Source organism: Mobula birostris, chromosome 5, assembly GCF_030028105.1.
Source record: "Mobula birostris isolate sMobBir1 chromosome 5, sMobBir1.hap1, whole genome shotgun sequence".
NCBI classification, from domain to species: domain Eukaryota; kingdom Metazoa; phylum Chordata; class Chondrichthyes; order Myliobatiformes; family Myliobatidae; genus Mobula; species Mobula birostris.
Genome location: NC_092374.1, coordinates 96,154,450 through 96,169,978, shown reverse-complemented (window position 1 = coordinate 96,169,978; position 15,529 = coordinate 96,154,450). Strand labels below are relative to the sequence as shown.

General features: G+C 49.6%; 1 protein-coding gene across 3 annotated transcripts in view; it reads right to left on the bottom strand.

Moving 5' to 3' along the window:
* Positions 1-2,648: 2,648 nt before the first annotated feature.
* LOC140197899 (CTD nuclear envelope phosphatase 1) overlaps positions 2,649-15,529 on the bottom strand; it is a 31,972-nt gene continuing 19,091 nt past the window's right edge. Inside the window, exons 2-8 of one of the 3 annotated variants that reach the window (XM_072258483.1) lie at positions 12,385-12,451; positions 10,247-10,365; positions 10,051-10,122; positions 8,144-8,260; positions 7,427-7,538; positions 5,529-5,613; positions 2,649-3,908 (exon numbers count right to left, since the gene is read on the bottom strand). In XM_072258483.1, the coding sequence (XP_072114584.1) occupies positions 3,848-3,908; positions 5,529-5,613; positions 7,427-7,538; positions 8,144-8,260; positions 10,051-10,122; positions 10,247-10,365; positions 12,385-12,451 (633 nt within the window). In that variant the 3' untranslated portion in view covers positions 2,649-3,847. The remainder of the gene's footprint in view (positions 3,909-5,528; positions 5,614-7,426; positions 7,539-8,143; positions 8,261-10,050; positions 10,123-10,246; positions 10,366-12,384; positions 12,452-15,529) is intronic. The other 2 variants (XM_072258484.1, XM_072258485.1) reach the window with 2 other exon arrangements.

The following is a 15,529-nucleotide window of genomic DNA, read 5'->3' as shown; positions in this document are numbered from 1 at the left end:
TGGTGGTCAGTAACGAGATGGGGAGGGAGCGGGATTGGTGGTCAGTAACGAGATGGGCGGGAGCGGGATTAGTGGTCAGTAACGAGATGGGCGGGTGTAGGATTGGTGGTCAGTAACGGAGGGGGGAGCGGGATTGGTGGTCAGTAACGGAGGGGGGAGCGGGATGAGTGGTCAGTAACGGAGGGAGGAGCGGGATTGGTGGTCAGTAACGAGATGGGGAGGGAGCGGGATTGGTGGTCAGTAACGAGATGGGGAGGGAGCGGGATTGGTGGTCAGTAACGAGATGGGGAGGGAGCGGGATTGGTGGTCAGTAACGAGATGGGGAGGGACCGGGATTGGTGGTCAGTAACGAGATGGGGAGGGAGCGGGATTGGTGGTCAGTAACGGAGGAGGGAGCGGGATTGGTGGTCAGTAACGGAGGAGGGAGCGGAATTGGTGGTCAGTAACGAGATGGGGAGGGAGCGGGATTGGTGGTCAGTAACGAGATGGGGAGGGAGCGGGATTGGTGGTCAGTAACGAGATGGGGAGGGAGCGGGATTGGTGGTCAGTAACGGAGGGGGGAGCGGGATAAGTGGTCAGTAACGGAGGGGGGAGCGGGATTGGTGGTCAGTAACGAGATGGGGAGGGAGCGGGATTGGTGGTCAGTAACGGAGGAGGGAGCGGGATTGGTGGTCAGTAACGAGATGGGGAGGGAGCGGGATTGGTGGTCAGTAACGGAGGGGGGAGCGGAATTGGTGGTCAGTAACGGAGGGGGGAGCGGGATTGGTGGTCAGTAACGAGATGGGCGGGAGCAGGATTGGTGGTCAGTAACGAGATGTGGTGGTCAGTAAGAAGAGGGGAAGGATTAGTTATTGACAAGAGGGGGAACGGATCGGTGGTCAGTAACGAGATGGGCGGGAGCGGGATTAGTGGTCAGTAACGAGATGGGGAGGGAGCGGGATTGGTGGTCAGTAACGAGATGGGGAGGGAGCGGGATTGGTGGTCAGTAACGAGATGGGGAGGGAGCGGGATTGGTGGTCAGTAACGAGATGGGCGGGAGCGGGATTAGTGGTCAGTAACGAGATGGGGAGGGAGCGGGATTGGTGGTCAGTAACGAGATGGGGAGGGAGCGGGATTGGTGGTCAGTAACGAGATGGGGAGGGAGCGGGATTGGTGGTCAGTAACGAGATGGGGAGGGAGCGGGATTGGTGGTCAGTAACGAGATGGGCGGGTGTAGGATTGGTGGTCAGTAACGGGGAGGGAGCGGGATTGGTGGTCAGTAACGGGGAGGGAGCGGGATTGGTGGTCAGTAACGAGATGGGGAGGGAGCGGGATTGGTGGTCAGTAACGGGGAGGGAGCGGGATTGGTGGTCAGTAACGAGATGGGGAGGGAGCGGGATTGGTGGTCAGTAACGAGATGGGGAGGGAGCGGGATTGGTGGTCAGTAACGAGATGGGCGGGTGTAGGATTGGTGGTCAGTAACGGGGAGGGAGCGGGATTGGTGGTCAGTAACGAGATGGGGAGGGAGCGGGATTGGTGGTCAGTAACGGGGAGGGAGCGGGATTGGTGGTCAGTAACGAGATGGGGAGGGAGCGGGATTGGTGGTCAGTAACGAGATGGGCGGGAGCGGGATTAGTGGTCAGTAACGGAGGGGGGAGCGGGATTGGTGGTCAGTAACGGGGAGGGAGCGGGATTAGTGGTCAGTAACGAGATGGGCGGGTGTAGGATTGGTGGTCAGTAACGGAGGGGGGAGCGGGATTGGTGGTCAGTAACGAGATGGGGAGGGAGCGGGATTGGTGGTCAGTAACGGAGGGGGGAGCGGGATTGGTGGTCAGTAACGAGATGGGGAGGGAGCGGGATTGGTGGTCAGTAACGGAGGGGGGAGCGGGATTGGTGGTCAGTAACGGAGGGGGGAGCGGGATTGGTGGTCAGTAACGAGATGGGCGGGAGCAGGATTGGTGGTCAGTAACGAGATGTGGTGGTCAGTAAGAAGAGGGGAAGGATTAGTTATTGACAAGAGGGGGAACGGATCGGTGGTCAGTAACGGGAGGACGATTGGGGGTCACTAACGAAAGGGAGATGGATCGGTGTTCAGTAACGAAACGGCGAGAGAATGGTGGTCGGTAACCAGAGGGGGTGATCAGCTGGGGCAGGGTTGTTGGTGTCTGCCACGAGGTTGGGCTGAGGGATTGCTCATCAGTAACTAGAGAGAGAGAGATTGATTGTCAGTATCGAGAGAGGGAGGGTTTGCCCGTTTGTTGCTTTCCTGTGAATGTAAGGTGATAACTTGTGTGTACAACATTATGAGGGGTATAGATCAGGTAAATGCAAGCAGGCTTCTTCCATGGAGGTTGGGCGAGAGGCCATGGGTTAAGGGTGAAAGGTGAAATGTTTGGGTGCAAACCTCTTCAGAGGTTGTTGTGAAAGTGGAACGAGGTGCCGGAGAAGTGTTGGATGTCAGTTTGAATGCGACATTTGAGGCTTGGAGGTTAGGAGGGGTATGGAGACAGATATTTGTGACCAAGAGAACCGACAGATGGATCAATTAATTGAAAAGGAATTGGACTCTGATCAGCGGGAATTATTGTCAGTGGGAATTAATTATTAGACAAAATGTCTCATTTCTAACACTTCATCAGAATATACAGAAATGTAATGAAAGTCAAAACTTTAAATAAAAATGTTTTATTGTTAAATGGAAAAAAAATGTTAATTTATTCTGCACCCACGTTGGAAGGAGGTAGACAGGGTAGCATATGGTTTAACACAGAGTACGGCTCCCGCTGGAGCCTATTCCCAACCAATGTTCCATTGAGAAAGTTTTCAACAGACCAAGTCCGGGAAGCAGTTGCTCCCACTGTCGATTTAGTCACACGGGCGTCGGATGCTTCCGAACCGAAGTCGCAGCAGTCCCGGTTCGGCGGAGTTCTCAGCGCTGGGCAGACTGGGGAGGCCAGCCGAGGAGGTTGGAGTGATCGGGGTGAGCTTGCAGGGTGCATTACGCCGCCATTTGCCAGCGGCTCCTTCCGGGCAAGTTGCCATGGCTACGAGCGATCCCGACGGGGCATGTGGCGTCCCGGATTCTTTGCAGTCCCATGCACGAAACCAAGCCGGGGCTGGCAGAAGAGTTTTGCCCGTGTTGAGATATAAACAGGGTTTCCGTCTGGTGGAGTTTACGGGGCACGGTGAGAGATGGGCAGAAAGTGTGGGGAGGGGGGGAGGTGCAGATGAGAGAGACAGAGGGAGTGGGGAGAGAGACAGAAAGGGAGGGGAGAGAGAGACAGATAGAGAGGGAGGGGAGAGAGAGAGACACACACACATAGAGGGAGGGGAGAGAGAGAGATAGAGGTTCTCGGGCTGTGAGTCTGGGGACAGTGGATCTGTTTTCAAAGTCAGTGCAAGGAAAGCCCTGGGGGCAGGGGCAGCAGGAGAAACAAAGCTGGGGGTGTTCAGGGGGCAGGAAGAGTACAAGACACGTTCAATACGAGAAAACTAATTTTTTAAAAAACAGGAAGTAGGGAGAGAAAAATAAGCTTCTTCATAATCAGTTGTGTGTGGGGATTACGCCGTGCCCCTGTGCACTGTACAGTATCGCGCCCCTGTGTCGCCGTCGTCCGCCCGGAGTGTGTCGGCACATCGTACATCACAGGCACGTTGCGAAGTCCGGCACAGTGTGAGTGTGTGGCGGCACGAAATGCCTGTACCAGAGGCATGGAGTAAGGACAGGAGGATTGGAGGGGAGGGTCAAACTGCAATTCACAGGAGGGGTGGGGCACGCAGGGCGAGGGGTCAGAGAGGCTTGATATTGGTGTATCCGTGACAATAAGGCATAGTCAAGTCCCAAGGTTGAGAGGGCAAGAATCGAGGGTCACCATAACCGGTGCTGATGTAAGTTCCGACTGAGGACTGATCGGACGTCTGCTGTAAACCTGCAGGGAGAACGAAGCTCGTGATTATTACCAGACTCGATGGGGGTGGGTTAGCTCTCCCCAACCCTTCCCCACCAACCGGGGAGGTGAGAACTGTCTCTTCCCTCCTCCACCCCAGCGTTTAAACACCATCGTTGACCCAGTGTCTATTTGCTTTGACCTGGGAATTCATTTAGGAGTTTCAGGAAATTTGGAATGTCAAATTTCTCCGGGTGTATGATGGAGAGCACTGTAAACAATTGCATCACCATCTGGTATGGAGGGTGCGGGTCACCGCACAGGATCGGAAAAGCTGCGGAGGACTGTAAACTCTGTCAGCTCCTCGCCGGCACTAGTCTCCCCAACACCAAGTACAGAAGGAAGCACCTCCTCCTTATAGGACGTATAGGAGTCGAAGGACACACACTTAACGACTTGGGCAAGTTTCTTCCTCTCCACCATCAGATTACTGAATGGTCCATGAAGACCACCTCAGTATTCCTCTTTCACTGTTATTGGAATTTCGACTAATTTGTATTACAGCTTGCACTGTACTTGCCACAAAACATGTCAGTAATAATGAGCCTGATTCTGATTGTGTTGACAAGCGGTATTAGTTCAGTATAGAGATTAGCTCCATTCAGTTCCTGACTCTCTCTGGAAGCAGTCTGAACATCTCCCTGTAACTGCCAGGCTCTCCCAGGTGCACAAGTTCCTCCCATTTTCTGAAGATGTGCAGATTAGGGTCCTTCCCTCCTTCCCCTTCTCCTAGGGTCCACTCTCCTCTCCAGCCCTTTAAGCCACACCGTCCAGTAATCCCCTGACTTAACCCTACCCCAATCATGGGACCACATACAATGACCAATTAACCCAGCAACCAGTACGTCTTTAGAATGCGGGAGGTCATGGGGAGAACGTACATACTCCTTACAGGCAGCGGTGGGAATTCAAACCGGGTCACCTGTACTGTGAAGTGTTGTGCTAACCACTACCCTACTATGCTTCCCCTATCACCTTCCAGCTCTCGTCCTTCACCTCCCCACACTTTTTTATTCCAGCATTTTGCTCCTTCCTTCCCAGTTCTGATGAAGGGTCTCGGCCCAAAACGTCGACTGTTTATTCATTTCCACAGATGCTGCCTGGCCTGCTGAGTTCCTCCAGTATTTTGTATTGCTCTGGGTTTCCAGCATCTGCAGAGTTTCTCACGTTGAGGGTTCATTAAGTTGTGGGCATACAGTGTAGGCGGCAGAAGGGTGGAAACACTTGCTGGTCGTTGATGCAAATGACACAATTCACTATGTGTTTCTATGTACATGTGACAGATAAAGTTAATCTTTCATCAGGCATTTGATTGCTTATTTAATTGATCTGGCCCAGTATTGTGGGCTGAAGGGCGTGTTGCTGTGTCGTGCCTGTCACCCTGTGAGAGCCTGCTGTGAGCAGACTGACTTCAGTGATGATATTACACTGGGTCCGAAGTACAGGGGGCATCCCGAGGCCGTGACAAACAATGTAGAAATGAATCGGACGGGGCAGAAAGGGGCGGTCACTGTCTTTGTACACAACCCCGGCAACCCCCTCCCGCCCCCAACTCCACGATACTCGCTTTCCCGTGGAAATGGCAGACCTGCGGCCACCTACCGTAATGCGTCAAGCATTGGTAAAAGATTCAATAGTGCTGTGTCGCTTGCATCACTGAACCATGATCTAATAGGTATTGCATTATCTGCAGAACAAGAGAAAGAGAAATCGATTTGAATAGAAGAGCGGGACTTGTCAGGTTAAAGATGACAAACTTGCCGCAAAGCACCAAATTACACAAGAACATAAGAAATAGGAGCAGGAGTCGGCCATCTGGCCCACCGAGCCTGCTCCACCATTCGGTAAGATCTTAGCTGGTCTGGCCATGGACTCATCTCCACCTACCTGCCTTTTCCCATAATCCTTAATTCCCCTACTATGCAAAAATCTATCCAATTTGTCTTAAATATATTTACTGAGGTACCCTCTGCTGCTTCATTGGGTGGAGAATTCCACAGATACACCACTCTCTGGGAAAAGCAGTTCCTCCTCATCTCCGTACTATATCTACTCCCTTGAACCCCGAGGCTAAGTCCCCTAGTTTGTCTCACCAACTAGTGGAAACAACTTTTTTGCCTCTACCTTGTCAATTCCTTTCATAATTTTATATGTTTCTATAAGAACTCCTCTCATCCTTCTAAATCACACAGCATACACACACCTATATACCCGCTCGTTAATGTAAACTTAATCATGTGGCAGCAACCCAATGCATAAGAGCATGCAGACATGGTCAAGAGGTTCAGTTGTTGGTCAGACCAAACATCAAAACGAGGAAGAAATGTGATCTAAGAGACTTTGACCATGGAATGATTTCTGGTGCCAGATGGGGAGGTTTGAGTATCTCAGAAACTATTGCTGTCCTGGGATTTGCATGCACAACAGTTTCTACAGTTTCCAGAGAATGGTGTGGGGGAAAAAAATCCAGTGTGGGTGAAAATGCCTTATTAGTGAGAGGTCAATGGTCAGACTGGTTCAAAGAGACAAGAAAGATACAGTAACTCAAATAACCACACGTTACAACAGCGGTATGCAGAACAGCATCTGTGAACACACAACACATCAAACCTTGAAGAGGATGGGCTACAGCGGGAGAAGACGATGAACATACACGAGTGTATCTCAGTGATAATAGACCTGATTCGGAGTTCCAAAAACTGCTGGAGGAACTCAGGTGGTCAGGCAGCATCTATGGAGAGGAATAAACAGTCCATGTTTGGCCCCAGGACCCTTCCGGACTTTGGGTGATCCGGCTTTCCAGCATCCCTTGCATGTGATTAATTTATCTGAATAAAGAGTTGGGACCTACAGCTGTATAAAACACGTGTCGGTCTGTACTCGGAGTTTGCCACACCATAGGATGTGACGACATCTGAAAGAGTATAGGAGAGCCGCCTGGAATGGAGGGAATTTTTAAGGAAAGTTGTGGAAGGACTGATGAATAGACGCATGAAGACAAGTGAAAAAGGGACTTTGGGAGCAGTGCAGAAAGAACTGGTGTGGCACCGTGGCGTAGTGGTTATCACAATGCTCTACTGTACTGGCAACCAGGGTTCAATTCCCATCGCCTCCTGTAAGGAGTTTGTACGTTCTCCCCGTGACCGTGTGGGTTTCCTCCGGGTGCTCTGGTTTCCTCCCACAGGCCAAAGACATACGGGTCAGGGTTAGTGAGTTGCACGGGAAACACAGTGGTACTTGGCAGGCTACCCCCAGCCCATCTGCGGACACGTAAATGACAGTTCTCACTGAATGCCTCTAAATAAACCTGAATCTTATTCAGAATATCATCCCAGGTTTAATGGCTGCAGCACGACAACCACATCAACAGCCCGCTGCTCCCTCATTGCTGGTTCTGAGGCTGGAGGCTGGCGGCTGGCAGGATGGGTAAACGGCAAAGCCTGGAGAGACAGGGACAACATGCCAATGGGTAAAACATCGCCAGAGCCCACGCCCCTTACCTGGATGGCTTCTGTAGGCTCCAGGAGAGTTGTCTAGAATGACGATGCTGGAAAGGTCACTGTGCACCACGGAGAGGTCTTTAATGTAGCTACCCAACTCCAGCGTACAGTGCTGTGCCAAACATGATGCGTATTGGAGGGTGGAGGAGAGGAGAGACAGAACAGTTCAGATACAAGATGCAGACTTTACAAGCAGTGAACCGTCACCGCAGGTGTGCACAGCGTAGCAGTGCAGTGAGCGGTTAGCGCAATGCTTACAGTGCCAGTGACCCGGGTTCATTTCCCGTCGCTGCTTGCGAGGAGTTTGTACGCTCTCCCCGTGACCGCGTGGGTTTCCTCCCACACTCCGAAGTCTCAGGGTTAGTAAGTTTTGGACACACTATGTTGGCAGGGGCTGCCCCCAGCACATTCTCGGACTGCATGGGTCAAGCAAAGTATTTCACTGTGTTTTGACAAAGTGTGTGTGCGCGCACACGTGGATGGAAGGCCAAGTTGTTGAATATATTTATAGCAGAGGTTAAGGTACTTGATTAGTAAGGGTGTCCAAGTTTACGTGGAGAAGGCAGGAGAATGGGGTTGAGAGGGATAGTAGATCAGCAATGACGGAATGGCGGAGCAGACTCGATGGGCCGAATGGTGTAATTTTGCTGCAATGTTTTATGGTCCAAATGTCTTACGGCAACTTCACCCCAGTAACGTGTGGAGTCATGTCCTTACCTGTCTGTAATACCTTCGCTTTAGAATCCCTCTGTTATTATCCAACTTGTCGGCCACGGCAGAGCCGTAAATTTCCATGCTGGCCGTGAAGACCACCAATTCATACCACTGACTGACCTACAGGCAGGAGCAGGGAAGACAGTCAGTCAGGACAGAGAGAGGGGGCACTGCTGGCCCATCAATTTGCCTCGCCCTCCCGAGATTATTGTCACGGCCCCGTACAGAAATGCAAAAAACCCGGTAATTGCAAAGGGTTTGTAAACTTTTACTTGTAGCTGTATATAGCTAAGATATCTACGACTTTTGCACAGTACTGTAGTCATTTTACTGTACTGCTGCCACAAAACAAAAAGCTAATTTCCTGACATGTGTGAGTGATGATAACCTGATTCTGATACGGGTCTCTATTGTAGACTGGGAGTGGGAAGGGAGCAGAGAGAGGGAATCATGGTTGGGAAAAGGGGAAGGGAGAGGGAAGGGAGCGGGAAGCACCAGAGAGATATTCTGTAGTGATCAATAAATCAAAGACCTTGTGTGGTGTCTCAGAGCTGGGTATAACTGCACCGTACCGACCCCTGCCCCTGCACTCCTTCTCTGACACCTGTCTCACACCCCTCCCTCAGCATTCCCAACATCCTTAGCTCCCACCAGATTTACAAACACGCTCTCCCCTCCACGTTGACAAATACAGTCCTCTGCAAAAGCCAAGGGCTCCCTACGGCATTTGCACGGCGACTCGCGTTCCCTCAGTGACTGCGCGGCTCCCTACGGCGTTTGCACAGTGACGCACGTTCCCTCAGTGACCGCGCGTGGGTGCTCCAGTTTCTTCCCACCGTCCAAAAGGCGTACGAGTTAGAAGGTTAATTGGTCACATGAGTGTAATTGGGTGGCATGGGCTGGATGGACTAGAAAGACCTGCTACAGGGCTGAATTGTGAAATAAAAATTAACAAATAAAAAGTTGCTGACAAATGAGAAAACTAATCTGGAATTCAGGACAAGAAAGAGAGAGCCTTGTGTATGAAATGACTTTAGCCACCTCATAACATCACAAACACCAAAGCTCATAAACACATTTGTATTTTTATTAAGTGCTTCCTGAGTTTTTACTAAATGAACAAACAAAAATTTTTTAAAAAGTGGGAATGGATACAGGTCTGTCATTCACTGAAAATGGCGTCACAGGTAGAGAGGGTCATAGAGAAAGTTTTTGGCATATTGGCCTTCATACATCAAAATGATAGTTTGGTATGTTGAAGTTGTACAAGACATTGGTGAGGCCTAGTTTGGGGTATTGTGTGCAGTTTTGGTCACCTACCCACAGGAAAGATGTAAGTAAGATTGAGAGAGTACAGAGAAAACTTACAAGGATGTTGCTGGGTCTGGAGGACCCGAGTTATAAGGAAAGATTGAATAGACAGGACTTTATTCCTTAGAACGTAGAGGATTGAGAGGAGATTTGATAGAGGTATACAAAATTGTGAGGGGTATCAACAGGGTAAATGCAAGCAGGCTTTTTCCACTGAGGTTGGGTGGGACTATAACCAGAGGTCGTGTGATAAGGGCGAAAGGTGAAAAGTTTAAAGGGAACATGAGGGGAAACTTCTTCACCCGGAGGGTCATGAGAGCACAAGTGTTGCATGTGAGCTCGATTTAAATGTTCAAGAGAAGTTTGGACTGGTACATGGATGGTAGGGGTATGGAGGGCTGTGGTCCCAGTGCAGGTCGATGAGAGTAGGCAGTTTAAATGGTTCAGCATGGACTAGATGGACCAAAGCACCTGTCTCTGTGCAGTACTCCTCTATGACTCTATGAGTACAGACAGGCAAGCCAGTCATTTCAGGTGTGTTCCTTCACTGGACAAGTCTGTGTCCCCACTCTCCCCTCCCCAAGCCTGCTGACACTCACCACCTCCAAGAAGAAATCGACGTGCGGTCGTTTATGGACAAAGAACCGGACTGGGTGTTTGTCGATCACAACCTGCGGGGAGAGAGGTGGGTGGAGTGGGAGTTAGTACAGGACAGCCCTGAGCTCTGCCTCTCTCTCACTCAACAGAACCTCTGTTCCTCCCCACCCCTCACACACACACGCAGGCAGCGGTTACCTTTAATATAAAGTCGGGCGGCGTTCCTGGTCGGACGGTGGGCCTCAGCACACCGTCGTGGTGAGAGTGAATTAACGTTTCGTCCAGGTCAAGCACCAGCACTTTTCCCTTCACTTGACCTGAGACAGAAAGGAGTTGTCGACAGGTTACAGTCTGGAATGGACAGCCTTCCCAGGATCAAAATCTCTCACACTACACAAAATGCATTTAGGCTGGCAGACAGCAAGTTCAATGGAGACGCACCATGGCAGGAACACACTGCTGGAGGAGTTGGTGAAGATGTGGTGGGCACGCGCATGTGCTGGGAATCGAAGGATATAGGTAGATGCGATTAGGTACTTAATTAATTCGGCACAACTGTACTGTTCGGGCGAGGTATTGGAACCAGGGTCCAGTGGAGGTTTACTAGAATGATTCTGGGGATGAAAGGGTTAGCATGTGAGGACGATATAATGTTTGGCGACTCTGGACCCGTACTCACTGGAATTTGGAAGAATGGGGAGGGGGAGGGGTGGTATCTCACTGAAACGTGTTAAATGTTGAGCAGCCTGGATGGAGAGGATGTTTCCAATAGTGGGAGAGACTAGGGGACTAGAGGGCACCGCCTTGTAGGACCACAGCCATTTAGAACAGCGATAAGGGGGAATTTCAGACATAAGTGAATCTGTGGAATTCATTGCCATAGACGGCTCTCGAGGCCAGGTCACTGGGAATATTCCATGTGGAGATTACACAGTTCCTGATCAGTCAAAGCGTCAAAGGATTTGGGGAGAAGTCAGGAGAATGGGGTTCAGAAGGATAATAAAAGTGTGTGTGTGTGTGTGTGTGTGTGTGTGTGTGTGTGTGTGTATGTGTGTGAGAAGCCAACTCATTGTGTATACTTAATGTGGAGGTTGATAAATCTTGATTAGTGAGGACGTCAAAGGGAGAAGGAAGGGGAATGGAGTTGAGAGGGTTAGTAAATCAGACATGATGGGATGGGAGCAGACTCGATGGGCCAAATGGCCTAATCATGCTCCTACGGCTCATGGTTATAGTTTGAGGGCTGAGAACAAATGATGCACATTTGTAGCTATAGGTTTAGAGGTATATTTTAATGAAGGTTTTGATGGCATTGAGCCAGTGGTCTGAATATTCAACTCTTGAGAGAATTGGCATTGCAGATAGCAAGATAAGGAGGGTATCAATCAGGTTGGAAGTTTGACAGAGCAGTGGCAATGGAATTTAACCCTGACCACTGCAAAGTGACGCATTCTGCGAAGTCAACGTTCAGAGTTCAAAGTAAATTTGCTATTATGTACTACCTTCAGATTTTCTAGCAGGCATTTACAAGAAAAAATATTTTAAAATAATTTATGAAAACTATCCATATATAAAGACAACCAATCTGCAAAGGACAAAATGCGTAAAGAAAAATAAACAAGTAATTGAGAACACCAGCTGTAATGAGTCCCTTGAAAGTGAGCCTGTAGGTTGTAGGATGTTCAGAGTTGTGGTGAGTAAAGTTATCCGTGCTGGTTGAGTGGTAATAACTGTCCCTGAGCCTGGTGGGGTGGGACCTACGGCTCCCGTACCTCCTGGTGGTAGTACAGACAGCAAGGCCTGGATAGTGGGGGTTTTGAAGGATGCAGCTTTCTTGTGCCAGTGCTCCATGTAAATGTGCTGAATGGTGGGGAGGGCTTTACCTGCGATGGACTGGGCCGTATCCACCACATTCTGTAGTCTTTTCTGTTCCTGCGCACTGGTGACACAACTCATGTTTACCCAGTGAAGAGCTACTAAAGACCAGAGAGCACAGGTTCATGGTCAGAGGCAGGAGATTTAAAAGGGATGTCAGGGGCAGCTTCTTCACACAAGGTGTGGTGCCTGTTTGGAATAAGCTACCAGAGATGGTGCTGAGGCAGGCAGATTAACAAGGTTTAAAAGTCGTCTAGATAAGTCCATGTTAGGGGAAGTTCAGAGGATGACGGGCCAGGTACAGGCAGATGGGACTTGCTCACTGGGCAACACAGTCGGCAGAGACGAGTTGGGCCAGAGGGCCTGGCTTGATGGTTCTACATCCCACTCAGGAGGTCGGAGGGGTAGGGGGGAATAGTGAGGCATTCCGGGAACAAGCACCAAGCCTAGCAGATACTCACTGAGTCTGTTCCTTGAGATGGGCGAGAGAGGTAGAATATCATATCGGACTGTCTGATACTGAATAATCTGCAGAAATCAGAGGGTTCAGAGATTCAGATTAATTTATTCACCAGACACAGTGAGAAGTGTCAATTGTGTTAACAACCAACCCAGCCTAAGGATGTGCTGGCGGCAGGCCACAGGTGTCTCGACAGAGTCTGGTGCCAACACTGCATAGCCCCAGTGTTCAGCAGAACAAAACAACAGCAAAATAAAATCAACAAGAGATTCTGCAGATGCCGGAAATCCAGACCAACACACACCACAAAATGCTGGAGGAACTCAGCAGGTCAGGCAGCAGCTATGGAAAACAGTACAGTCGATGTTTCAGGCCAAATTTGTACTTTTTTTCCATAGATGCTGCCTGGCCTGCTGAGTTCCTCCAGCATTTTGAGTGTGTTGCTCTGGATTCCAGCATCTGCAGAATCTCTCATGTTTGTGAGTTGATGTTTTGGCCGACTTTTTATTTTCTCACTCTCTCTCTCTCACACACACACACACACACTTCCAACCCTGTGACGGGCCACTTCTGGACTCTTGGAGATTGAGCCATCGACTACCCCATGACTCACTGATCATGGGACTATGATCTTCAGGCCTTGACCCCAGGAGCTGCTGATCACCATTAGTCTCTTCTTGAGAATTCTTTCACCTGGGCCATTTCCTGACTGCCCTGAGGCACCCGTAAAACCCTGGGCAGAGAGAGAATTTTAGCTGGGGAGCCGGTCACCTCCTGGTCTACACAGGAACACAGCATTGATCAGCTCACACCTCACAATATAGCAACAGTGTAATAGGCAAAATCAGCACTGAACTCAGACAATCCAAAAGTCTACTTTGATCCAGGGGTCAGTGAAACAAATAGCTTTATCTGTCACGTGTACATTGAAGCATCTGGTGAAACACGACATTTCTGTCAACGACCAACACAGTCTGAGGATGTGCTTCGGGCAGCCCGCAAATTGCTGCCTTCTGGCACCAACGTAGCCCACAACTTACTAACACAAATCAGTACGTCTTTGGACTGTGGGAAGAAACCCACGTGGTTACAGGGAGAACATATAAGCTCCTTACAACCAGGGGCAGGAATTGAATTCCAATCACTGGCTTTGTGATAGTAATAATAGAAGAAGAGAGCCCTTAACTCCGAGTGGAGTCATCCGGACGCCGCCATGATGGTGGGTTTTTTTAACAGGCTTTCTTATTTTTACAAGGCCTAGTTGCTCGCTCGACGCTCAACCCAGCACGGATGGAAAGCGTGCCAGGGGAGCCGGCTGGATTCAAACTCGGGAGCCTTCGCTCCGAAGTCCGGTGCTGATGTCACTACGCCACCAGCCGTCACCAGTAATAATAATAATAATAACTTATTTACAGAACACTTTTCACGCAGACAACGTAGTTCAAAGTGCTTACAATGCAAACATGAAAATAAAAGACTAAATGAAATTAGTTAAAAGCAAGGTTAAATTAAGCAGGTTTTGAGCTGGTGTTCAAACGTGTCAGTTGAGCCTGCATCCCCTAGACTTTTAAATGTTCATCTTCACAGTTTAGCAGCCTAGTTCAGAAAGGCTGGCCTGCCAATTACCTTTTGAGGGGACTGCTTAAATTTAAGGGACCAGCAGAAGGCGACCGGAGAGTTTGAGCAGGATTATAAAACAATAGTGATTTTGTGATGTACTGTGGTCCCAGAATACTGAGAGCTTTAAAAAAACAAGTAAGAGTGTTACGATAACCGGTACAGTTCCGCAGAGACCAGTTTAGGGAGCAGGAACCTTCTCTTACAAGGAATCAGGGAATCAGACATTAGAAGCATTTCGCTCACCCCCTTCCCCTCACCTGCCTACTGCCTCCCTCTGGTTTGAATCCTCCTTCCCTTTCTTCTATGCTCTGCCCATTGAATCTTCTTAGACATTCAATCATGGCTGATTTACTTTTACTCTTAACCCCATTTTCCTAACTTCTGCCTCTAACTTTTGATGCCCTGACTAATCAAGAACCTATCACCCTCTGCCTTAAAAATACCCAATGATTTGGCCTCCACAGCTGGCTGTGGCAAAGAATTCCACAGATTCACCACTCTTTGGCTGAAGGGATCTCTCATCTCTCTTCTAAAGGGATGACCTTGTATTCTGAGGCTCTACCCTCTGGCCCAAGACTCCCCCACTGTAGGAAATATCCTCCTAATGTCCACTCATCTAGGCCTTCCAATATTCAGTAGGCTTCAATGAGTTACCTCCAAGAGGACCACAACCTTGTCATAGGGTTTGGAGGCCTGCATACCTCAATGACTCGGAGAGCTATGCTGACTGGAGTCAGGGCTTTATGTTCTGGCTCTTGGTAGGGTCACCCATGCCAAACAGGTCAAAGGGTAGTGGCCTGACTAAGAGTGGTCCATGGGTCCGGGTCTGGGGGTTCAGCTCACAGCTAACAACCCTGACTGGTCAAAAAGCAATTGTTCCTGAAACAGCAATGAACTTTCCTTCCATACAGGCAGATGGAAGACCTTCACTGCTGCCCTCAACACCAGCGGCGTAACAGACAGTAAATTAATTCAACAAGTTACCCCCATTGTTCTAGTAAAAATGAATTGCCACCATTTTGACCATAAGACATGGGGATTGAATCAGGCTATTTGACCCATCGAGTATGCTCTGCCATTCGATCATGGCAACCCAATTCTCCTGCTTTCGCCCCTTAACCTTTGACCCCCTACTGATTAAGAACCTACCACTTCAAATATACCTAATGCCACAGCTGTCTGTGGCAATGAGTTCCACAGATGCACTACCATCTGCCTCTCAAAGTCCAACTGTACATCCCCATCATGAGCGGTGGAAACAGGCAAGGCCAGCCAACAGGGCTCTAGAAAGGCCAACCCCCTGTAGAGTGGATGCAATGGATTACAGACACATTGATCAACTCCAACCATAGTAGCTCATTGATGGTCTGTACTCCACTAAGGAGCCAAGTCAGTCACCATCCTCTGTCTCAAGAAATTCCTCATCTCTTCTCCCATCAGGCTCCTTCTGCAAAAAGTAAGTGCCGTGTGTGCGTGTGCGTGACAGTGCACACGTGTGTGTGCATGTGAGAGAGTGTGCACGAGCA